Source organism: Solanum verrucosum, unplaced genomic scaffold (genome assembly GCF_900185275.1).
Source record: "Solanum verrucosum unplaced genomic scaffold, falcon-dt-bn FXZP01000060.1, whole genome shotgun sequence".
Classification (NCBI taxonomy): Eukaryota; Viridiplantae; Streptophyta; class Magnoliopsida; order Solanales; family Solanaceae; genus Solanum; species Solanum verrucosum.
The window spans coordinates 4371331-4396922 of NW_026020129.1; the positions used below are offsets into that span (position 1 = coordinate 4371331).

Consider the following 25592-nt stretch of genomic DNA (forward strand, 5'->3'; position numbering starts at 1 on the left):
AATTAGTAAAACCTCATTTTTATTTTTGATTCTTAAGAACGTGTAAAGAAGAAGTAGCACTAATGTAAAACGATAAGGAGGGAGTACAATTATACTAGTATATTTTTTATATAACATTATTCAAATAATGTATTTTCAGTTGGCCCTAAATTCGAACTACAGTTATGGTACAACAAAATTTAAGGGAGATACATAATGAATTTTAGGATATGAAATCAAATGGCCTAGAGGTGGCAAAATATAACCCAACCCATTCAATTTGCCCAATTCGTGTAAGTTCAGGATGATCAATAACCCACTCATTCGTTAGCTTAATCCGTTTCAACCCAACTCATTTCAATCTATTAAAAGTTGGATTGATATGCAACCTGAATTAACTTCATAAAAAATCTTGTCAAAATATTTTTAAAATACTTATTTTTCAATTTGATATGTTATATATATCCATAATAATAAAGAAGAAGAATTTTTTTAAGGTACTACAATAGTTTAAATGAAAAAAAAACAATTAAATTTTAGTAAAAATTGGATCAGGTTGGGTCTTGAACCATAATGTAACTCGTTACCTTACCAATAGTTTAGCAAATTTGAATTGAATTAGGTCTTGACTCGATTATTGTCTCATCCCATTATGACCATCTAAATTTTACTCAACCAGCCCGATTGCCAGATTGAAGCAAATTATGATTTTTGGGTACTTTCTGTTGTAAAATGTTAATTTAGTTCAAACAAATGATGCTTTTGGTGATTCAATTGTACTGCATAATCTGCTTGCGCCATCTAATTTTTCATCTAGTGTATGCGCCAAAGCTGTGTTTCCAATATTAATTGTGGTCTGCAACAAGTACCTAATGTTGCGCAAATTCTAACTTAAATTAAACCACCAGAATGAAGATATGTTTTCAGAAAACAGCTCCACCATGTTTCTAGATTTAAAATAGCAAAAGCAATAACAATAACATCAAGAAAGTCAAACAATGAATTAAAATGATTTTGATGAAGTATAAAAAAGACGGGATAAAATTCAATTAATTCTTCCAAAAACAAAAGTACTCATCCATCCTACAAATACCAGTAGTAAAACTAGTCTTCTCCCATTATGATGTCTGAGAATCAAAATTTACAAACAAAGCAAAGGTGAAAACAACTTCTCTGGCTTAAGTAACTCATGTCCTCATCTACTTCTCAGAAGAGTTTGGTCCCCTCTTCTTACCAAAGCCAACAACTGCAAGAAAATATTAGCATAAGAAACCAAGTTTGAATGTTTTTTGGATAAAGAGAAAAAAACTATCAATTAGACTTTTGTTTATTTATAGAACTACAATAGATATACTGAAAAGATCTAAGTTGCACAGACTCTTCACTTTCAATGACGCACCTATATCGGATTCTCCAAAAATACATTAATTTTGAAGAATCAAACACACACCCAAGGACATTTTTGAAGAGTCCGAGCAAACATAGTGCACAGAGAAATATGACTACTCAAATAAACTACTTAGAATTGACAATCAGAAAGCTAGTCTAGAATACTACTTAGTAGCAAAGATGCAGGGATAACTAACGCATATTGGGGAGATTACAGATATAGTTTAATATCATCAGAACATTCATACACCATCATATACAAGTATAAATAATGTACGCAAGTACATGCACCACCCAGTGTGCATTATCATTAATCCATAAGCAATTTGATCATGCACACATTTAGTCTCTGAGTATCATTGTGCATGTCTACAGTTGTTAGCAATTGCCTTAGAACAAGTTAACTACTTGTTTCTTTAATAGAAAAGTAAGAAAGATCATTTACTTTAGAAAAAGGGCATACAAACTCAAGTTAGTTAACCCAATGAGCTACTATATCAAGATCTGACAATCCCTAATCTACACTATAATGCTTAATAGCAAGGATTCAAGATTCTGAAGAAAAACTAATGAATTATTAGGCAGGTACTAGATATAGTAAAGTTTCACGAGAAAATTCAAATGCCAAGCAAAAACAGTTTAATCAGAACAGCAAAATATTGTATTCTCACTAATGTATATAGATTACAACAGAGATACATACACACACATATACTCTATGTATCATTCATGACTACACAGCAAGTAAACAGTTATGTTCTATGTTACCCATAATTCTGGATCTTTGCCAAATGCATATTCATTTACAAGTGCAAAGGGATAATACCATAGAAACAACAATTTTAAGCTAGTGGGTATTGCGCATCAATGAAACTACTACGACAAAAAAGATTCAGACTTTAACAATGCGTATACTTTCTACTAACATTACAGAAAGAATAAGTAAAAGAAAAAGCGTACCAGCAGTGACGAATCTGCGATTGTATTGCATACGCTTGTGTGCACGTCCTCTGGGCTTCTTTTTCTTATCCTGCTTCGCAACCTTGGGTGTTTGCCCTCGAACCTTACCAGCACGAGCAAGCGATCCGTGAACCTTACCTACAATTAACAAATCAAAAAACTACAAATCAATACGCATTCAACAACAATTCTACTTGCCATCTAGTTGATGGAGCTCATCAATTGATCTCGTTTCATTTTAATTTGTCCTTATTCTAAATAAATTGACAACGAAGACTGTATTCAAGAGTCGCCGGAGCTTACCCATGGTTGATTTCTGATACGCCGGTGCGAAGGTTAGTATTCTAGGGTTAGGGTTTTGGGGAAATTAAGATGAATTTATAAGAAGCTGGTATGTCGTTCAACTGTACTGGGCTTTGGTGAGAAAAAACCTGGGCCATATCAAGAAAATCAAAATGATGGCCCAAAATATGTAGCCCAATTAAATTTGATTCTATTGAATGTCGAGTATAGTTAATTCATGATACTTTGTTTTGTTCTAAATTTGCAATTTTCCTCTTTTTCTATGTTCACAAGTAGGGGTGTGCACTATTTGGATTAAATCGAAAAACCAAACTAAATCGAATCGAATTATAATTTGGATTGGTTTTTTGATTTATAATTTACTTTGTTTGGTTTTTTGGTTTTGTTTCGGATTAAGAAAAAAAAAATCGAAAAAATTGAATTATATATATAAACCACTTTCGTCACTTTTTAGTTATTGTCTTTCATTATGTTTTAATTTATATTTTATGTTTGGACATTTATAATTGATATACTTTTAAGTATTGTATTTTACGTTTTACTTGTGATTATTAGAAAGTATATTTAAGAGATTTAATATATATATTCAAATTGCAAATATAACTTTGATTATATGTTTCTAATTATTGACATAACTGAATAACCAAACCAAAAAAATAAAACCGAAAAGAGAAAAACCAAACCAAACCAAACCATATTTATTTTGGTTTGGATTGGGTTACACTTTTTCAAAATCAAAAACCGAATAGTAGAAAACCAAATTGAAAAATCGAATGCACACCCCTATTCACAAGTACTAAACTTCTATACTTCATTGATTTTGACAAACTACTTTACCATATATAAAACAATCTGGGGTTTGTAATCATGATATGGATACATATTATATCCAAGAATACAATATTGATTATTGTAATCTTAAGGTTATTGGTCGACTAATCTGAATTTGCGTTGGGTGAGACAATTAAGGAGTAAAGCACTCCTACGAAGAAGTACTCTCTCAAGTTTAGAACTTGAGGCTTGTGGTTAATGATGTAGGCAATTCGACTAATTTGAATTTGCGACTTCTTGTTAGGGGATAAATTGCATATAGTGTAATAATTAAGTATGATACTAACACCTCCTACATTATTTATGTTAGCATAGATTTTGTGTTCCTTTACTAGGATATTTAATCTCAATTTCTAACTACATCACTAATAATAGATGAATCTAACTTGTTGAAGTAGTAATAAGAATAATCAAACGCTATGTTTCCTTTTTTTGTTTTGATGCATGCATCAAATCAATATGTGCAATAATATGTATCTTCTACATCAAAATTTATCACTTAACTATAATTAGAGTTGTTCATAGCGTATATAACAAGTGTATCATTGATTATATTAGTTAAAATTACTAAGCAAAATGAAGATCAGTATTATATAAATCTTCCAATGATATAACCAAATTCAATGAATATTTTGACATCATTTTATTGAATTTGATATGATTATGATTTCTGAAACACATTAGGTAACACCATTATGCTGCCTATGACGATTTCAATGAATGTTTGACACCATATTATTGAGTTTGATATGATTTATTCAATCACCATATTAAGTAACACCAATATGCTGCCTACGACGATTTCAATGAATGTTTGACACCATATAATTGAGTTTGATCTGATCTATGCAATCACGAATTACAAACACCAACATGCTGTGGTCCATGAGATAGGTCTAGGAAGGCTCAAGTTAAACGGGGCACTTGTTTAATTGCTTGGTTAAGAAATAAGTAGTGCCGTTGTTATTAGCTATAACTTTTGACAAGATCGAAAAGCACTCAATCCCAACAAAGCAAAATGTTGTTCATGATACATGCCACTTGATGAGATGAATTCAGCAATCAAAGAGGAGGAACTGGGGATCTAAATTGAATGAGTAGAGTACCTTGAGTAGGACTAACATAGAAGATACAATAACTTAGCAGTGTAGAGGAAATGATAAAAAGAATAAAATTCTATAGGTTTAGATTTCTTCTAAATTAACTACATCATGTCAAACTGTCCAGGCTACTGCACATCTTTGGAAGTCCATCAACAACTTGTGCAAACTATACAAAACTATTGCCTTCCAACTGAACCAATAAGTATACCCACCACCCACCTGCTAACAATCACCAACACGAACATTTTACGCTCCAACAACAGCATTTTGGACATGCACACGAACATTTTGGGCACGTAAATGAACATTTTGGGCATGCACATGAACATTCTGGGCACGCGCATGAACATTTTGGTAACATGCATGAACATCCAAGGCAACTAGGTTTCCAACATACCGAGAATTTGGGTTTCCATTTAGCGCATTTGGGCCAATAGCAACATTTTGTGCAGCTCACTTTCGAGCAATTTAGACAATTAGGTAGTCTGCATTTGACTTGACAACAGCAGTTGGTAGAAATGGTGGTGTCTGATCTCTTAGGCAGACGTAACGTTTGTTTGATCTTTTTCAGCCTGATTTCAGTGGTCATGCACTCCATTTCTTGGATAAACCTGCAAAGGTGGCGGATGTAATCCGGGTAAAGTTCCAAGTTGCAGTGGCCGCCTCCTTTGATCCATAAGGGCTCATATGGATCCCTCGACATTTTCCAAAGCCCATTACCGTGTAGCCAATTGACCACATCATCCTCTGTGCCCTGCAAATTATATTAGTAGGAAGCCATTAAGTTGATGCACCGATAGCAAAGGGAAAAAATATAGATTATCCACCTAGTGCTTCCTCTCCTCTCCTTCATACTCTACACGACCAATAAAGTATAATATGGTATGTCCACCAAGTGTTTCCTTTCATCTCCTTCATATTCTAGCTGAACATAAAACATGTGTGGAGAATTTATTCCTTAGGTCATAAGTAATTAAAAGGCGAATGTGGCGAGGATTGCAAATATCAATTATTTTACACAAATGTCATGTATAGCACTGTTGGAATTTAGAATTAAGCTATCAAGCATAATATGCTCCAGTATAGTCGGGCACTTTTTTTGTTTTTTCTTATTAGTCACCTTAAGGAACTAGATATCATCTATTCATACTTATCATGGAACACATACTCCAAAATCTAAATTAAAATTGACAAACACCCTCTCAATGTTGTTAGCCGTTTTACATGCTACAACGTTGGTTTTCAACATTGGGAAGCACTGGGGGCCTTGGCAAGTCACAATTCAGGCTGAATTAGCAGCTTTTGACGTGACAACTGGTTTATCGTTTATAAGCTGTATGAAGGATTTATCCTTCATTAGCTATACATCATTTACAAAGCATGCCCTACCATATCAGTCATTTGTTGCATCACTAAGAAGCAATCAAAGTCGATTCAGTTTAGCACCTGTTAATTCCAACCTCCAGCCTCCTCCATCAAGTTGGATAGAAAACACCTCAAGGAATAAAACAATCAGCTTGATAACGGGCCATTCACTTAATCAGACTTAGACACTAAATTGACAACCCAATGTAAGCTGTAAACTGTTCTGGCATGTTATTAATAAGCAGACAATGTCGGATTAAATGTTCTTACTATAAACAAACAACGCTGGTGTTATCTTCTGTTGAGACTTTAGAGATCTTTTTGGTATGTGCCATCTATATCAATGCATTGTGTATATCTTAATTGAATAAAATGTGTAAGGACCTAAACTATTTGAATAGATATTCGGGTAACCAACTTGGATTGAAGCAATCTGGGAATTGCTCATCTTTATTTAACTACAAGCCTTCAACAACCCAAACAGGAAACTGGTGTTTCTTAGTAGGTACTCCATTGACATCAAATTTCCTTTCAAGAAAGACAGGTAGATTGTTGCTAATGCAAAACCACAGCTTCTATCTTTGATATCTTTTTTTTTTTTTTTTGATAACCGAGAAATCCGTCGACCCGTCCTTTGGACCAATCACAGGCTTCTAAACTCGGTGGATAATGGGCCCGCCCCTCTACCCTACTCCACTTAAATACCGGGCTTCGCTTTGCATGGTGTGGGACTTGAACCTGCGACCTAAGCCACGAATCCTCCACCTTTTGCCACTCGAGCTAGGCCTTGGGGGCTCTATCTTTGATATCTTAGAAACCACTTGTTGCATAACCACCTCATCGAGGATTTATATCAGGTACAACAAGGACTAAGTAATTATCTTTATCTTCTTTCATTTTCAAATTCCTGTTTTATTGTGGTAGTATGTACAAGAAGACAGGATTCACACAAGAAAAAACAAATCAAATCACAGTTGGGGTCGGAAAACAGAGGTAGATGGGCTAATATTCAAAAGAAGCTACACAAATGCTGAAGGAGATGATGCATTAGACTAAATTCAACATAATGGGATCACCAGTTAATGCCAACTCGTCTTGCCGGTCTCACAAAAGTTCTATAGAACTTGCCCTTTATTTTAGCAGGTACCTTCGCAAAACACATCTGTAGCACTCCCTCAGTTTTAATCATCTTAAATTAGTAAAATGAGTTACATTTTCACCTATCATATCATTCGCCATTTCGCCAGGAGATATGATCTCAAATTTCTTAGGCTAATAGAAATCTACAGTGTAACGGCAGAGAATGGACAAACTTAATCACATGGCATGTGTGTAATCATAGAGAAAATGCAAGCAACTCAGCTAAAAGACTCCAAAACTCCTGTATGAAACTCTAGATCTATCAGCTTTAAAATTTTCCCAGTAATTGAATATCAAGCATCTAAAGAATCCAGTCTCAAAAACCACCTATCAAATGCCACACGTGCTTCAGACACACATTAGATGAAGCTGCAAAAACGCATAGCTCCCTGGAAGCAGTGCTGCTAATGCAACTACGAATCCAAACAAAAGTTAACTAATAACAAGAAACAGATATTTGATGATTCGCATGCCCCTTTCTTATTCGGTATCATGCAAGACCTCTTGATAGTATTTTGAACCCAAGAGTGCTTTGTAACTCCTTTCGTTTTTATAGATGTGGTGTCAGGGGCAGCTTGCATGCACCTCGAAATAATGCTTCTCATATCCCCTCTTTTCAAATGGCCAATTAGATAAAACATGCCTCATTGCTCTGTTGATCCTTTATTTGTCAATAATAACAAAGGTTACTTCTGGACTACCTTGGGTGCACCTTGACTATTTCACCGGGTACTTCTTTTTTAAAAACAGTTAACTATCTATTCCACCGGGTATTTACTACCTCCCATCAACACAAATATCGAGTAGCTCTACCATTTAGTGTTGTCTTTGTTGGATTTGAACCTGGCTCTCCCATTATTTTCACCAACTTAATTGACCACCAAGCCATCCCTTTGGTGGCTAATAACCACTAGATTATACCCTTGGCTGCTTATTGCTCCACTGATCTTTTGTTTTAATAGGTTATTGCTCTACTGGTCTTAAGGGTGTGTCCGGTATGAAGGAAAATGTTTGATCCGTAAGTAAAAATTATTATCTCTAAAGCATTTGTATATAATCTAAAGAAATGCTATGGGAGGTGTGGGGGGGGGGGTAAGGGTGTGGGGTGGGGTGGGGTGGGGTGGGGTGGGGTGGGGTGGGGTGGGGTGGGGTGGGTGGGCATGAGGGCTATAGGGGTGGGATGAAGATGAGGTGTGTTGGAAGGTGGAGAGGACACAATCAATGTGGAATGGCACTTGTGGGACTTGTTTTTCTTTACTTCCGCTAAGTAAGTCATTTTCCTCACTTTAAGGAACGTGTTTTCCCTGGAGAAAATGTTCTCCAAAAAAATTGATCACCGGAACATGGAAAAATTGGAAAACCAGATACAACCCAAGTCATTATCAAAAGTTAGATGGGAACCATAAATAAGCAAAGAGCCCTGAGAAGAGGAACTAGGTTGTCTTAAGCTCCAAGGTTCAGCATGAGATTCTAGGAGTTGTTTTTTCATAGAATCATGAAGAGACCAGAACTGAGTAAACTCGGGACAAAAATACTTACAGCACCTTGTGCAAAAGGATGCACATTATTTGTTGATGAAACATTGAATTTAACTGTCAAACTCCATCAGTTCACTATTCCATAAAATAATATGCATTCAAAATATATATAATATGCATTTTATTTCTTAGTTGAGAGAAGTAAATATCCGACTGCCAAACAAGGTTTGGCTAGTGACATGCCATACTGACTCCACAACTTATGAGATAAAAGTATAAGATCAGACAATGTACTTTAACAATGTTGTTTAATATCATTCTTAGGTCCCCTCACTCTCCCATCCCCACCAGCCAAAACAATAGCAAGGTCATTAGCAGTTCAATATTTAAATGACAAACATAAATTTCCATAACAAAACAAAATCTCCTTTCCAAACTCAAACCTTCTTAATTTATTTTAGACACTGTTACACATTATACATAGAAGCGGAGCTAGGATTTTGAGTTTATGGGTTCTGGAAAACGCAGTTTACGGGGTTATTGAAAATTAATAAATACATACATACTAAGTGGATTTTGAACACAAATACAAGGTTTGAGTCAAAGCTACTGGGTGATGCCAAACCCATAGGTGAAGCTCTAGCTCTGCCCCAGATTATACAACAAATAGACTCTTACCATATAGAGGCAGCAACAAGGGATCCAAAAGGTTTCATGCCAAAGGGACATTTCCACAAGACATCACATATGGATATCATGCTTAAAAGGAAAAGGAAGTGATTCCTATATGTCGGGTTGTCTACATGGCAGATAGGATTCTTAAGTTGAAAAAAAATAATAGAAGTTCATTTATTAAGTTGTCTACTCTATATTAGATAATTTAATCTTGTTCAAACTTCAATCATTTTCCAATGAAAGTTCAATTTCCTTATCAAGTAAACACTGCATAAGAAATTTGAATCTAAATGTAGATGTAAAGAATAACTTACATGTATAACAAGCACAGGGCTTTTCACCTTCTGAATCTTGTTTAAATTCTGCACATGAACATAGCTGTTAGATGCTTAAGATGGTCACAAGAAATTACATAAATCAATCTATACAAGGTATTCAAATTGATCCCCTAATAGACTACTCAGGCCATTCGCAAATTAAGTGGTATAAATTTCAATATCATTATAAGATTCACATGAAGTGCAGCAAAATCAGCCCAAAACTGTTGACTGCAAGTCTGCAACTATTCTCTAACATTCCCGGGAAAGCAAATAACTTTCCCCTCTTCATAGGTCTACATCTTTAAATTATTTGGGTGCTTTATCAAATAAGATGAGGTACTTGTACGTTGTTCGGACCCTTTAAAACTGTTGATGGATGAGTGTCGGATTCTCCAAAAGTAATGTATTTTTGGAGGATCCGACATAGATGCGACATCATTTTGGGAAAGTCTGAGCAACATAACTTGTACCCATGCAGTACCAGCACTGAAGCACAAGAGTCGGTGAAAGTAATTTGGGTATCTTGAAGCCAAGGAAACGACCATAATTTATTCTTTCACGCTGAAACTAAAGATAGAGAGCATTGCCAGAGCTATCTCTGTTACGTTCCTCAATAATGCTCCAGGATTTATTTATCATTCAAATACGACAAGTCAGTTAACTGAATAATACTTGACAAAGAAGGTAAAAGACAACAAAAAGTTAATTGTCATTTCCTTGAAGACTGTTAGTTACCTTATAAATGTCAAAGCAAAAAGTGAAGTTTGCATGGCAAAGCACACGAAGGCCAGAAAGAATGCCACTGTGCAGAACCACACCTCTCAAACGTGGTAATTTAGCCGCCAAATGTAATGTTGGGCCACTTCCAACAGATTGTCCATAGAGAATCAAATCTTCCTGGCTAATTCCATACTCTGTCTGAAGGCAGTCATACACCGCTTCTATGTCCGCATATGTATCAAATTCGCTTGGCTAGATTATGGGGAAAAAAAAAAGGGAGATGTTACTTGCCAGCAAAATTCAAAACTCGCTCCCACGACCATAAATTCTTGCTTAACAATTAAAGGACATACCTTTCCTGTAGATGCTCCATAGCCAGAATAGTCATATCTGCATAGTAATTGAGATGGATTAAGAAAAGAGTTAAAATTCAGAAGGATAACTTTTTTAGAGTAGCGAACAGCCGAACAGCACAACTTATTCCGAAACTGGTCAAAGTATAATAACCTATTTATTGCGTTGCAACATGAGAATGTACTGTAAAACATGAGTTGGGTATTGAACAAATTGGCAATTTCATAAACAAAAATGTTCAAGAAAATGACATTAAATCAAGGATGAAAAATGATTCCTCTTTGGTTAGTCGGGAACACACCTGTCTGATATCATGTCAAGAAATGGAACTTGAGCCTAACTCAACCCCACGCTAGCTCATTAGGGAAGTATTGCCCAAGTCCATATAAGGACACAACTAGCCCATTCCCCAACCAATGCGGAACTCCAACAAATACAAATTAAGGCTTCATAAGATTACAGGTCACAATAAAGTCAAACTCACAAAAACAAATTTACTGCACTCTCATTGCGTCCCTAATATGCAGCAGCTCAACACATCTGTCAAACTCACTGAAGAGGACTTGTCCTATGGACACTGTATGTATATTGGAAGAAAACACATGATAGAGCAAGATCAAAGGCAAGTCTCAGAATTAAGGGCAATGTTTTATTATTCCCTCTACAAAGTAGGGACCCATGTCTCTATCCAACCCCACAAGTGAAACCCCATTTCACTTTTACATTTCATTCTGTAGATGAATAGCTAGTGAAATCTATCACACTACATACAAGGACAAAGAAAATAAAAAACTTGTAACTGTTGGAAAAAGACTAGTGATTTGTGACAACAATGAAAATTCACAAGGCAATGCTTTTACTTTTTCCAATTCTCAGTAAAAAGAAAGAAAGATGAAAACTCACTGTCAAAACACAACAAAAGTTTACAGATCAAAAGGCACTGATGAGGAGAAAATAAATCAGAGAACCTCCAAGAAACAATAGAAGTTCAAAGGTCCATTAAACCATGAAAATTTTCACTGAAAACCATGAGATCAACATGGTAGTAACTGGCAATATGAAGGTGAAAGAACAATAAAAATTAAGTAAATCTCTACAGAAAATATGAAAAAAGCTTAAATCTTTTTTCCAGCTACAGAAAATGGGCTAAAAAGTGACCTTTACCAACCCATGAGAGAGAAATAGCAACCTAGGTACATGGCAAAAAGGGGAGAGGAGATAAAGACCCATATCTCACCCCCAAACCCCAAACACAAAGAAAATAAAAATTCTTGATTTTTTTTTACCAAGATTTACCATTTCAAGCTCAGATTTTTACAAATCACCATAAAAATCAACCTCAAAACATTAAACAGAGAAACAAGTATCTCCACACAAGATTCTTCTAACACACATGCCCTACATAAGATTCTAAAAAACCCCAAAATCTAACATCATTTTTTTTTCAAATAGCAAAAGGTTGAGATAACAAAAAAATGGAAGGAAAGAGAAGCAGACCCCATAAGGTTGACTCTGAGATTAGCTTTAAGCTGAACAAACAAGTCATATAGCTGTCCCAGATCAGCAGCATTGCCATGTGAGTAAAGCACAGTAAGTTTAGCATATGGATTTTTCAAGTAAAAAGCTACAATCTTGTTGCCCCTTTTGGTGTCAACCAAGAGCACATCAAGAGAAAGATCATCAGCAGCACCAGAAATAGGCATAGAAGATGTAGTAGAAACAGCAACAAGTCTTCCATCATCCTTTTTCTTGACTTGGTATGTAGCTGGTGATGGAGGAAAAAAAGCAAATTTTGCTGCCAACTGAGATATACAACAACCCATTACGAGTTGAATGGTCTCTACAGACCCAACTCATGAATGCATGTGAGCAAAATGAACAGAAAAAGGGTAAATAGGGGTTCTTGAATTTAGTTGAAATTAAAGATTTTTATGGGGTAGGTTGAAAAAATGGTGAATTTTGTTTGGTTCTTTGAAGGGGAAAAAGGGAAAATAAGTGGGTAAAAGAGGGAAGTGAGTTTTCCAAGAGTTTGGACTGTATGTTTGGCTAAATAAATGTAAAAGATGATATCATTTTTACATATATTTTGTTGGTATTCACTACACATTAAAAAAACACAAGGAAAAAAAACAGGGTATTCTTGAAATGACTGTATGGACTGTGTGTGTGACTGTGTACTGCTATGGAAAACTGAAGAGTTTTGAGGGATTTTGGCTGAGAGAGAGGAGAGCAAGTATGTGTTGTTGTGCTTGAGACTCTGCTTTTCATTTGGAAGCATAAGAGGCAATCCAAAAAGAAAAGAAAGCTGATTTTTTTAAAGAGAAGTATTGAAATCACCCTCCACTCGGGACGAGGGCAAATTATTAGTTTTATGTTCAAATTATTATCAGGCTTAAAAATACTTTTTTACTTGATTAATTGAATTAAAATACAATTCTGATCTTATAACATGAGTAATATACACTCCTAAATTCTTCTCAAGTTTAATAGTATTTTCAATATTTTTCTCTATTTTTTTATTAAAAGACTCATGCTCTTACAAGAGTTTGAGACTACTTGCTATGTCATATTGCAGATTGACAGTGCATCTAAGTTTAGTTAATCAAGTACTTTTAAGATTGTCAATAGTTCAAAAATGTAACTAATAATTTGTGTCAAGTTCAAAGATATTTTCCATACTTCTCTATTTTTGTAAAATATATAGTCTAATATAAAATATATTAATAGCCTAATTTATAATATTATATTGGATTAAAGCATTATATATAAATTATAAGGTATCAACCTTATTGTACTAATAGTATATAAAAGGTGTTTATTATAGCAAGCTAAATCAATAACAAACTCAAATTATGATCTATGTCGCCTGGGGGCTGGAGGGGATATTGGACCTTAGGCGAAGTAGTGTTCATCCAAATTCATTCGGATAAAAAATTACACAATATTTATAAGATAATTTTTTATTTATATATATATGTATAGATCATGAATTTCTTGATCATAAAAGTAAAAGTCGACTAGTTATTTAACAGTTTCAGCGTTAAACTTAAGATTTTAAGTTCAAATCTCATGTATTATAGTTTTATTTTTTAAATTCCCTCGATCAAAATTTTAGATTTATTTTATTATATATAGCATAAATATTTTCTTTCAATAGATATAATGCGTAATTATTATTCTTTTTGCAAAGGGTCTTTTCTTTGTGTGTGTGTGGGGGGGGGGGGGTATGAGGAAGTGGGGGTCAGCAAATGGGACTTAAAATTTTAATATTTTTTATCATTATGAGCATTGTTTTAAATGGGATTTAAAATTAAGTTTGAAGGACTTATTAATTGAAGTGTGTCAGATTAACCAATGTGGGTTGACAATTCATACAGTCGAGCAGTAATATGAGTGGGTAGGTTATATTTTTAATTAAAAGACAATTACTGTAATATAATTTTAAACAAAATTTCATATTGTAATAGGAGTAATATTTTAGAATTTCATTTGTAGAAATTAAAATTTTAATAAAGCGGTTGTTTTTAAATTATAAAAACTTAAACATGCTTAGCAATTTTTTGAATGTTTTCTAGCTGATATGGTGACACTAGTTAATTGTGTCAATGTGTAATTCATTATAAATATTATTTTTATTATATGATATTTTTAAGAAATTAATGCATAAGATCTATACATAGAACATATGAGATCAAGTGATTAGCTCAAATAAAATCATTTTTGTATTGCTATTTAATTTTTGGCTCCATTTAAATAAGTTAGGTTGAAATTGCTATACTAGATCAAAATTCAAAAGTTGGAGTTTAATTCCTTAAAGACAACCAGAAGATTGTTTGTTATATCTCATGGTGAATCATCAGAAGTTTATTACAAATTTTATCAAAAATTTTGAGCGAATCATCAAAAAATTTAAGCAATTTAACTCGTGAATTTGTAATAAAACAAATTCTAATGATTAACTATTTAATAAAATTTTAATCAATAACCTCACTTTTTCAATAAAATACAACAAAGTCTAAGTTAACAATATACTCTCTTTTTTATTTTATATGTCTTAGATTGTCTGAATCTTGAATTTTAAAAAGTAAGTACAATTTAAAACATTATGATCTAAAAATATTAAAGAAGATGCATAGTGTATCAAAATACCACTAAATCTTATAAACTTAAACGTATCATATGAAATGTAATTAAAGACTTACTAGTAATAATTTTAGAAAATATATTTTTTTCCTATAAGAAAATAGAATCAAGACAAATATATTGAATTAAAGAGAGTAATAAATTGGTAATAATGCAATAGTAAAAACACAAAAATTCAACACATTATTAGTTTAATTAAGTTCGTGAATAACACGAAAATTCAACACATTATTGGTTTAATTAACTTCATAATTCACGATGTGCTTATCTAATAAAAAAGGTTTTTTTGGTTCAATTATTTGCTGAATTATTTACATAATGTCAAAAATAAATAAATTAGGATCTACACTAAAAATAGAAATGTTTGATCTTTCAACAACTCTGGGGAAAAGACCAGTTTTTATATTGATAAATGTCCCCAACCTATATATAGAGTACCTTAAATGGACCACAAGAAATTAATTAGGCGATGGGAGTATATTTCAAGATATGAACTTAAAAATAAAATAGACCCCAAGAAATTGATTAGGCAAGAGGAACTAATTAATTAGTTTAGGATATGAACCCCCAAATGTACTTGACATCCCTTGGTAGTACAAAAATAGAAGAAAATAATTGATAGAAACAATTGGTTAATATCTTCATTCATCTTTTTTTGTTTACCTATATTAAATGCAAATATCTATTTTTATTTGTGTAGTTTGAAAATTTAAGAGATAAGTTATCGTTTTATATCGATTTTACTTTTATTATAATTTTTTTTTAAAAAAATAATTCATTTTCCAACAATGACTAATGATAATTAGGAATGATAAAAAAATCTGTCATTTTATTTACATTTTCTTTGACAGATATGAGAAATCAAGCACGAATGAAGAGAGTGCTACTTCTACAACTTCTTTGAATCGTCTACTATGAAATGTAAATTAGTAAATGATGTATGTATTTATTGTTGGGAATATGTTCACTCATTTTCCAGATGAACAAGAAGAAGGAGAAGGTTATAGCAATCACAATCGTTAATCGTTATATTCAACTTTCAATCACAGCTTTCTATTTGTTCACTTATGGAATAGTTCTAGTAGTTTCCAATTGCCATGTGTATAGGACATCTATTTTATTATTTTCTTTTCTTTGTAGAAGTTTGTTAGGATGGTTAAGAGTTAGTCAATAACATAGGGACAAGTGTATAAATAGCAGTGGTAGAAGAATTTCTTTATGATGTATAAATACATGTACATATCATCAATGAAAACACAGAGAAATTTTTCCCATTTTCGTTTGCAATTTCCTTATCCAACATGGTATCAGAGCTTTGATAGAAAGGTTCAAATTTGTTTTCTCTTCCAATTTTTTTTTCTTTTTTCTTCTTTCTTCTTCCCAGCATCATGCCTGACACATCACCTCCTTCCTCTGTTACTCCTAGCGTTGCAGCTTAAGTCAGAGGACAAGAGCCTATTGATCACTTTCACCCTTTTTACATTTATCCCTCAGATTCACCATGTAAGCAACTGGTGAATTATGTTTTCAATGGTAAAGGGCATGGGGGATGAAGAAGAGGAATCCTAATAGTCTTGTCTGCTAAAAACAAGGTAGGGTTTTGCTGAGAGTTTCCTCTACTTAAGCACTGCTAGAGAGATCTGGAAAGACCTTGAAGAGAGGTTTGGACAGAGTGATGGACCTCAACTGTATCAACTGCAAAAGTAAATTAATGAATCAGTGCAAGGAAATCTTGATGTAGCTGGTTATTATACAAAGCTTAAGCGTCTCTGGGATGAGCTAGACAGTTTAGACATGGCACAACACTGTAATTGTGCATGTGTTTGTGGTGGTAAGCTGAAGAACGTCAAGTCTCAACAAGATAATAGGCTCATTCAGTTCCTTATGGGTTTGAATGATGTCTATTCTGGTGTACGCAACAACCTGCTCATGTTATCCCCTTTGCCTTCTGTTAATCATGCTTATTCCTTGCTTATTAGGGATGAGAAGCAAATGGAGGTTCAAAGTTTTCACCAAACTGCATAATCATTTTTCTTTGCTGCAAGGAAACATCAAGGTCCTCAGAAATACAACTATGGAGGGAATAGTATTCCGGAAGCAAAGATGATCAAAATTGTTTTGCACTTACTATAAGAAAACTAATCATGTTATAGCGGATTGTCACAGGTTAATAGGATATCCGGTAGATTTTAAGTTTACTAAGAACAAGAAGATTTTTCCTGGTGATAAGAGTAATGTTGTGATTACACCAGACGTAGGCACTTTGCAGTCACTTGCTCTTGGAGACAGACCTATCACTCAAGATCAGTACCATAACCTCTGTCAGATGTACCAGACTGGACAAAATTGCCTCAAGTTGATCAAGCTTCTGAAGACATTGTCTCTGCCCATTGTGCCGGCATACTCAATTCTTCTATCACCAAGCCTTTCGTTTATTGTAAGCTTAATTTTGTTTCCTGGATTCTTGATTCATGAGCTTCTGCACATATGACCACTGAATTAGGTCTTTTGTTTAATATCAGAGATCTCCCTAAGCCCTTTTTATGCTAATCTACCTAATTCTCTTAGAGTATTGGTTTTACAATCAGGTTCTTCTACTATTCTCCCTGGTTTTACCATTCACAATGTTCTTTTTATCCCTATTTTCAAGTATAATCTTTTTTCGATTCACAAATTGTGTAGTCAATTCAATCATATTTTTCACATCGTTTGGTGCTGTCATGCAGGGCCCTTCCATGAGGAGGCCAGTGGAGCTTGGTAAAGTTCACCATGGTCTCTATCTTCTACAATCTGCCGCCTCCAACAATCAAGTCATTCCTAGAGCCGTTACAAGATCCAATAAATATTCTAGTTTTTCCACTTGTAATTAGTTCTCTAGTGACAAGTTTTCTAATTCTGTTTTTCCTTCTTTAGTTCATTCTAGTGATGTATCCCTATGGCACAACAGATTGGGGCATATGCCCATTTCTAATATAAAGAATATCTTTTCTCTTATTTCTGCTCATTTTCTCAAGCATCCTTGTGATATTTGTGCTAAAGCTAGGCAACCTAAACTGCATTTTTCATTAAGTACTACATCTTTTAACCACATTTTTTATCTTATTCACATAGACACTTAGGGACCCTATAAGGAACAAACTTATGACGATTTTAAGTATTTTCTAACTATTGTCGATGATTATAGTAGAGTTACTTGGACTTTTCTCTTACGTACCAAGTTTAATGCCTTCCCTATTCTTAAACAGTTTCTTGCCATGACTGAAAAACAATTTTAGGCTAAGGTGAAAATGATTAGGTCTGATAATGCACTAGAATTGGGTAGCAGTTATTCCATCTCAATTTTTCTTGCATCACAAGATATTTTACACCAAACAACTTGTGTTTCCACTCCTCAACAAAATGGGATTGTTGAGCAGAAACATAAGCATCTTCTTGAAACTTGTAGACCTCTTCTTTACCAATCTAAATTGCCTATTAAATTTTGGGAGGAATGTCTTTTAACTCCTACATTCTTACTAAACAGATTTCCATCGAAAATTCTCAAATTTCGAACACCTTATGAGATTCTTTTTGGTAAGCCGCCCTCATACTCTACTCTTCGAAGTTTTGAGTGTCTTTGTTATGCTTTTTCTTCGCCTATACATCGATCTAAATTGGACCCCAGATCTATCAAATGTGTTTTCTTGGGGTATCCCTTTGGGAAGAAGGGATACAAGTTGCTTGATCTCACCTTTCAACTAGTTTTTGTCTCTAGAGATATTGTCTTCTATGAACAATATTTTCTTTACTCCTCTGTTTATCCTACCATTTCTTCCTCTCCTGAAGCTACCTCTCCAACTTCCCCCTTTTTCCATCGTTCCCCCACTGTTTTCTGTGATTCTGATCCTATTCAATCCTTATCATCCTTTAATTCCCCTACCCATGTTTTACCTTCTCCCACTCCACCTATTCCGCCCTCTCTCTCTCCCTCTCATGTCCCTCTAGTACTTCGACGATCAGTTAGGGAACATCACGTCCCTTCTTTCTTACATAACTCTGTGTGCAACTCTGTTGTTTTGACTGATCTCACCTCTCATTATTTTGCATCACTAGTCGCACCCTCTACTCTCTTTTTTTCTACTTTATCCCCTTCCAGCCAATCTCTTTTGCACTCTATTTTTCCAGTGTTTCTGAACCAACTTCTTTTTCCCAAGCCTCTTTACACCCTGGTTGGCAAGAGGCAATGTCAAAAGAGTTTGAAGCTTTGGAATCCAACCACACCTGGGAGGTCGTGGAATTACGCAAAGATAAGAAAGTTTTACCATCTAAGTGGGTTTATAAAATAAAATATCAACCAGATGGCACTATTGAGAGACTCAAAGCTCGTTTGGTTGTGCGTGGTGATATTCAACGTGAAGGAATTGATTTTACAGAAACTTTTAGCCCTGTTATTAAAATGACTACGATTCGTTATTTGTTAGCCATTGCAGTTAAAAAGAATTGGGTTTTATCCCAATTTGATGTTAACAACGCTTTCCTACATGGTGATTTGCAAGAAGAAGTATATATGAAGTTTCCACAGTGTATGTCTCCTCCTTCTCCTGCTCATGTGAGTAAATTAAAAAAGTCCATATATGGTTTGAGGTAAGTCTCGCGCCAATGGTATGCTAGACTTATTGCCACTCTTAATTTCAAATTCTACCTTCACTCCCTCAATGACTACTCTCTGTTTTTTAAAGTTTCTGATGGTTTGATTACTATTTTGGCGGTCTATGTTGATGATTTTTTGATTACTAGTGATGACCCTACTGAATTAGCATCTCTTAAGGATTTTCTACATTGTGAGTTTCGTATCAAGGATTTGGGTAGTGCTAATTATTTCTTGGGAATGGAATTGCTCCGCGAACCTCATGGTTTAATTTTAAGTCAACGGAAATTTACCTTGGATTTGCTTGCTGAGTTTGGTTGTTTTGATCTGAAACCAACCCCTTCTCATATGGATCCTTATCACAAGCTTCATGTCAATAAGGGTGTTTTGGTCCCTAATCCGACACTGTATCGTCGTCTCATCGGCAAATAAAACTTTCTTACACATACAAGGCCTGACCTTTCCTTTGTTGTCCAACATTTAAGTCAATACATACAATCTTCTCGCCAACCTCATTTTGATGCAACTCTTCGGGTCTTGCGGTATCTTATTACTGACCCTGGCATGAGTATTTTCTTCTCTGCCTCACCTAATTTTGATCTACTTTCCTTTTGCGACTCTGATTGGGCATCTTGTGTGAATTCTCGGAGATCTGTTAGTGGTTTCTTTATTACCCTCGGTGGTGCCCCCATTTCATGGAAGTCCAAAAAGCAGGCTTTGGTTTCTCTTTCCTCAGCTGAAGCCGAATATCGCTCTATGCGCCGTGTGGTAGCTGAAATTACTTGGTTAGTCCGGCTACTTACAGATCTTGGGGTTCCACCGCCCGTTCCTATTCCTTTCAATTCCAACATCCAGGCAGCAATTCACTTTGCCAAAAACCCGGTCTTTCGTGAACGCACAAAGCATATGGACATTGATTGCCACTTTGTGCGCCAACAGTATGTTGCTGGTCTCAATTCTCTCTCTTTTGTTCCTTCTTCTGCTCAGGTCGTCGATGTTCTCACTAAGCCCCTTTCTAGGCCTCTTCATCGTTCTGCTTTAGGCAAGCTGGGGGTTGTTCCACCACCCTCCATCTTGAAGGGGGGTGTTGGGAATATGTTCACTCATTTTCCAGATGAACAAGAAGAATGAGAAGGTTATAGTAATCACAACCGTTAATCGCTATATTCAACTTTCAATCACAGCTTTCTATTTGTTCACTTATGGAATAGTTTTAGTAGTTTCCAATTGCCATGTGTATAGGACAACTATTTTATTATTTTCTTTTCTTTGTAGAAGTTTGTTAGGATGGTTAAGAGTTAGTCAATAACAATAGTGACAGGTGTATAAATAGCAGTGGTAGAAGAATTTCTTTATGATGTATAAATACATGTACATATCATCAATGAAAACACAGAGACAATTTTCCCATTTTCGTTTGCAATTTCCTTATCCAACATTTACGTAGCGTATTAAATTTAATCCGAACAAATGGTAATAATTATTATGAATTGTGGTAAGAAGTTGGATCCTTCCGCTTTAATTAGAGATTTCAAATTTGAGTCTTTGAGAATAAAAAAATAAATCTTATTAACAATGTTACTCTCAAAATTAGGTCATGCAATGAGCAAATTTAAATGTAATCGATACTCGATATAAAAATCAAACATGAATATAAGATATACCTCTTATTATTTGTTATTTCTTTTAAAATTGATTATCTGAATTCTACGTATTCTAGACAAACCAAGTAATTTAGTAAAACTTACTAGTAATAAAATCAAATACATTGCGGCGGAAATATTGAAGAAAACAACGAGGGAAAATCAATAGTTTTGTTTTTGACGTTAAAAGTAAAAGTAGGGGACATAACTAAAATTAAATAGTGTTTTGGTTAAAAGACAATGAACGATATGCCCTTTGTTGTCATCCCTAACTGAATATGTTATATTTTCTTTCTTTATTTTTATTTGTCGCAACTTATTTTTTGAGAGCCCATCAATATTGGTTTTAATAACATTTTGAGATATAATTTTTATTATATTTGTGTAATTTCTTAATAGTTTATAATTTTTTTATAAATTATTGAATTTATATAAATAATTTTAATTTTAAAAGGTTAATTAAATTCACTCTTGAAAAACAATAAGTAACAAGTATTTTTAGAAAAGAAAGAATACTACATTAGACTTTCTTGTAATCAACATGTTAGAACTTAGAAATTACTAAAATATTTTTTTTAAAATCTTATATTTTGTGTTAATAGGCAACCAAACTATCTCATTGGATTAGCTAGGTAATGTCGAAAAAGAAAAAAATAATTTCTATAGTTCTATTATTATTTTTAGTTCAATTATATATTTTACCGAATATTCAAATGTCAATATTATCGAAAATATAAATTCATACTTCGATATTTATCATGCCTATTTTACTTTTTAAAGACCTTTTAAGCATGGTCCACCTAAGAGTCCATTTGAACTTAGTATATGGAATGGATCAACTACTTTTCAACGTGAATTAATGAAAAAAATTGTATTATAAACATGTTTTTTTCACCTATTTTTCAGTAACTTAGTTCATTGAAAAAAACGAATGATGAAAAATAATTTTCACTAAAAAATACTGAAAAGCTTCTTAATTTTTCACACAAAAACATTGCTATTATTTTCTTGTTGATTCAATCAAGTTATCTTTAAAAATAGGCATAGAAGAAATTTCAAAGGAAAAATGGCGTGTTTTTTTAGTAGTGAATCGTATTGAAATCTAATTCATATAAAGTTATGGTATTGTTTAAACATATGCTATTTAGATTTCTTAAATGGTAGTATGTTTTTTCTTTATAAACATGAAAACGTCATAAATTTTAAAAACTTTCAATTTGTTTTAAAATTGTTATACAATTATACCAAATGAACAAATCATGACTCAAAAAATAAGATATCACATTATACTGAGGCGTAACATTAATAAATGTATGTCTTTATTACAAATACATAAATATTTGTGGTACAAACTTTTAAATACACATAATTTTATTATTTAAAAAATACTAATTAATAATTTTATATACTTGACATGAATAGAATAATTAGTGACATTAAAGTTTGATTGACAAAACACCAAATTAGATTAGACTTATTCTTCTTATCCAATAGAATAGAAAATTGTAGACCCGATCAAGTGACCCGACCCGGTTACCAAAGAAGCAGGCAAAGTGGGTTCACGGGTAGGTTTCTGCTACACCTGCACCACACAGATTCGATCGTGCAGTCTCGCATCAGTCCACCACGTGAGGAACACGTAGGCCCCCACGTGTCATGTCAAATCAGCCTCAATAATCATTTGTTTCTTTGACTTTGCAAGAATTTTCGTGATGAGTGTGGGGCCCCATTTACTTAATCACTCCAATGTGGGGTCCTTGTTCCGTTAATTTAATTTGATACGAAACTTAAGAAATAAATAAAAAAATTGAATCTTATAATCTTAAAGTAAAATTTTGTTAAGTATATCAAGATATGCTTGAATATGTCATGTGAAAAAATTGAATTAATGTGTTACCAAAAAAAGTGATTACTTTCAAAATTAATTAAAATGAAAGCCATTTTTTCTTAACGGAGAGAAGTAATAAAAATAAAATAATCTGTTGGACATGCCAGCAAACTAGAAGTTGGGTTTTTACACTTTAGATTTTGTGTACCTGAAGGTGATGGAAACTTGATGTGTCACCCTATCATATGATGCCACGTGTAGTATTAGGTTTTGCTGTAACAATGTATAGTCAATTACTAAAATATATACATAGGAAAAAAAATTCTAAAATAATTAATCAAATTCTATACGACGAGCACTATTGAGAGAGTATGCAAAGAGGTTTTTAATTTGAGATTACTCATTTGAAAGATCATTTACTCATTAAACTCATCTCGTTCTGAATTGGGATAAAGCAGCAACAAGCCTATATATAAGGAAAAAGGTTAAATATATCCTAATTTTGATGAAATGATCTAAATTTATCACCCGTAAATTGAGGTCAAATGTATATTTTGTTGTTATAATATTAGTTTGAATATACTACTATTCACAAACCACATAAGCATTCCTATATGAGCTTGTTTCAAAGGAAAATGATCAAATTTGTCGTTAACTATGCCTAATAATCTGATTTTACCCTTGAACTTCAAAGTAGGGTCACTTTAATGATAACATCTCTACGATTGGAGCTCAAATTAATTATCCTCCAGACTTAAGTCAATTTAAATTAAACACGAACAAGAAAAAGTTGCACTACTATATTGAATATTTGAATGGCATAAGTCAAACTTCTATCCATCAACATAATTTTATTGCCAATTTATAAGATCACCAATAGTGAATTCAGAGTTCCATATTAATCATCTAATGTTAAAATAAATCAAGATACGATATTATTTAACTTTCAAATTGTCTGCATCAAATATTGTAGCGGTCAAAGTGATGAGATTATAGTGATTAGAAATCAATAGTCTAATCGTCAGAGTAAATTGCAACAAGGTAAAGTTGAAAAAATAAAAAAAATGTAAATGATAGTATGAACGAAATAATCTGTAGGAAACTTTTCCGAGTTCTTTCAAGAAACTCACTAAGGTAGAGTAATGGTGGTCATCACTTGGTACATTGAAAGTGAAGCGAATCAATTGGTATATGGTGATTAATTTAGGTTGATAATGAATAATGAGCGAAAATATGTGATCTTCACAATTCATAAAGTTTGGGGTTAAATCTGAACTATTTCAAAAGCGAATAATTTGATAATTTTTTCTTGTAAAAATGTCTCATGTGTGTGGTAACCTTCCATCGTTGATAAATAAAAATATAATTAGACCAATCTAATAATGAGAGAATATATATAATTGACAAATTTAAATTGTTTCACAAAGTTCAAGAATATATTGGAACCATTTTCCTGTTGGCTTATGAAGGTGATTAGGGCGTCATGCTGAAACTTACAATTGCAAATTATATGGTTGACAAATAAGACGACAAATAAAAACATACTAAAATATATTATTATGGAAGAAGAATATATTTTCCTTTCATGAAAAGTAAAAACATTTATGGTAATGTTTTGTTTTTTCTTTTAGGAGAAAATAAACTTCAAATAGGGTAAAAAAATCAGAGCAAAACCCTAACAAATCTCCCCTTTTGGCTGAATTTTCTTGACAAAACTTGATCCGCCTTCTTCAATTGCATAATAATCTTTGTTCTTCACATAGTCTTCACCACTGCTGCTTGTCATGATTAAAAATAAGGTTTAAAATATATGGGTTAAAAATAGTTTTAAAATATTTCATTTTTATTTTTAAAAATTACAACAACAAATATGTTAAAATATGGTTGAAACTTCTTCTCCACATGCAGCTTGACAAGAATCTTCATTATCATCAAATTTGTTGCAAATTGATTTGAAACTACTTGAGTCTTTCTTCAATCTTGTTGAACCATTGGATCATTGAACCATGTGCTATGATACCACTTGTTGGGTTATGAAGGAAATTAGGGCGTTATGCGGAAGCTTACAATTGCAAATCATACGACAAATAAAAAGATACTAAAGATATATTATTAATATGGTTTGGTCAAACGACCTACATATTGAAAACTAACACTAAAAAAACATAAATATGTTTAGGAGAAAATCTCCCCATAAACAAGACTACAAGACTCTTAAACGACTACATTGTGGATATCATTGTGTTTTTAGTGTGAGAAGAGAGATCTTCAATTTATAGATCTCCTAACTTTTCCTCTAAGGAAATAATAAACCAAATATGAAAGAAAAATATAATGAAAAGTAAAATCATTTATGATAATGTTGTCTTTTCTTTAAGGAAAAAATAAACTTCAAATAAGGTAAAAAAATCAGGGCAAAATTCTAACATTTCCAACATAAAATTTACTCAAAAATAATTGTGCCCCATAGATTTTGGGAATTTTTTTTTATGTAACAAAGAGAATTTTATTGTATGAATGATATTACGAGCTTGCAACAAACATAAATACATTAATAATACTTTTTTTATTTCTAAATTTTTTTGTTGGATCAATCACTCGAGATTTTAATTTCTTTTTATCTTCATCCAAATTCAATGGAAAAAATATAATCACTTCCTATGAACTCGTTGAAACACCACAACCATTGCAAATACTTCAATATTTCTTATATTTAAAGGCTAGGTGAAGTTTC

General features: G+C 33.2%; 2 protein-coding genes across 3 annotated transcripts in view; both read right to left on the minus strand.

Moving 5' to 3' along the window:
* Positions 1-978: 978 nt before the first annotated feature.
* LOC125827213 (40S ribosomal protein S30) overlaps positions 979-25592 on the minus strand; it is a 359593-nt gene continuing 334979 nt past the window's right edge. The window contains exons 1-3 of one of the 2 annotated variants that reach the window (XM_049506574.1): positions 2632-2718; positions 2329-2466; positions 979-1225 (exon numbers count right to left, since the gene is read on the minus strand). In XM_049506574.1, the coding sequence (XP_049362531.1) occupies positions 1179-1225; positions 2329-2466; positions 2632-2635 (189 nt within the window). In that variant the 5' untranslated portion in view covers positions 2636-2718 and the 3' untranslated portion in view covers positions 979-1178. Of the gene's footprint in view, positions 1226-2328; positions 2467-2631; positions 2719-25592 lie in introns of those variants that run through there. The other variant, XM_049506575.1, reaches the window with a different exon arrangement.
* On the minus strand, positions 4546-12710 carry LOC125827189 (uncharacterized). The gene is made up of 5 exons (XM_049506552.1): positions 12115-12710; positions 10617-10653; positions 10279-10515; positions 9538-9585; positions 4546-5319 (listed from the first exon to the last, which is right to left on the minus strand). Exons 1-5 carry the CDS (start codon positions 12438-12440, stop codon positions 4795-4797), a joined length of 1173 nt encoding a protein of 390 aa, XP_049362509.1. The 5' UTR covers positions 12441-12710; the 3' UTR covers positions 4546-4794.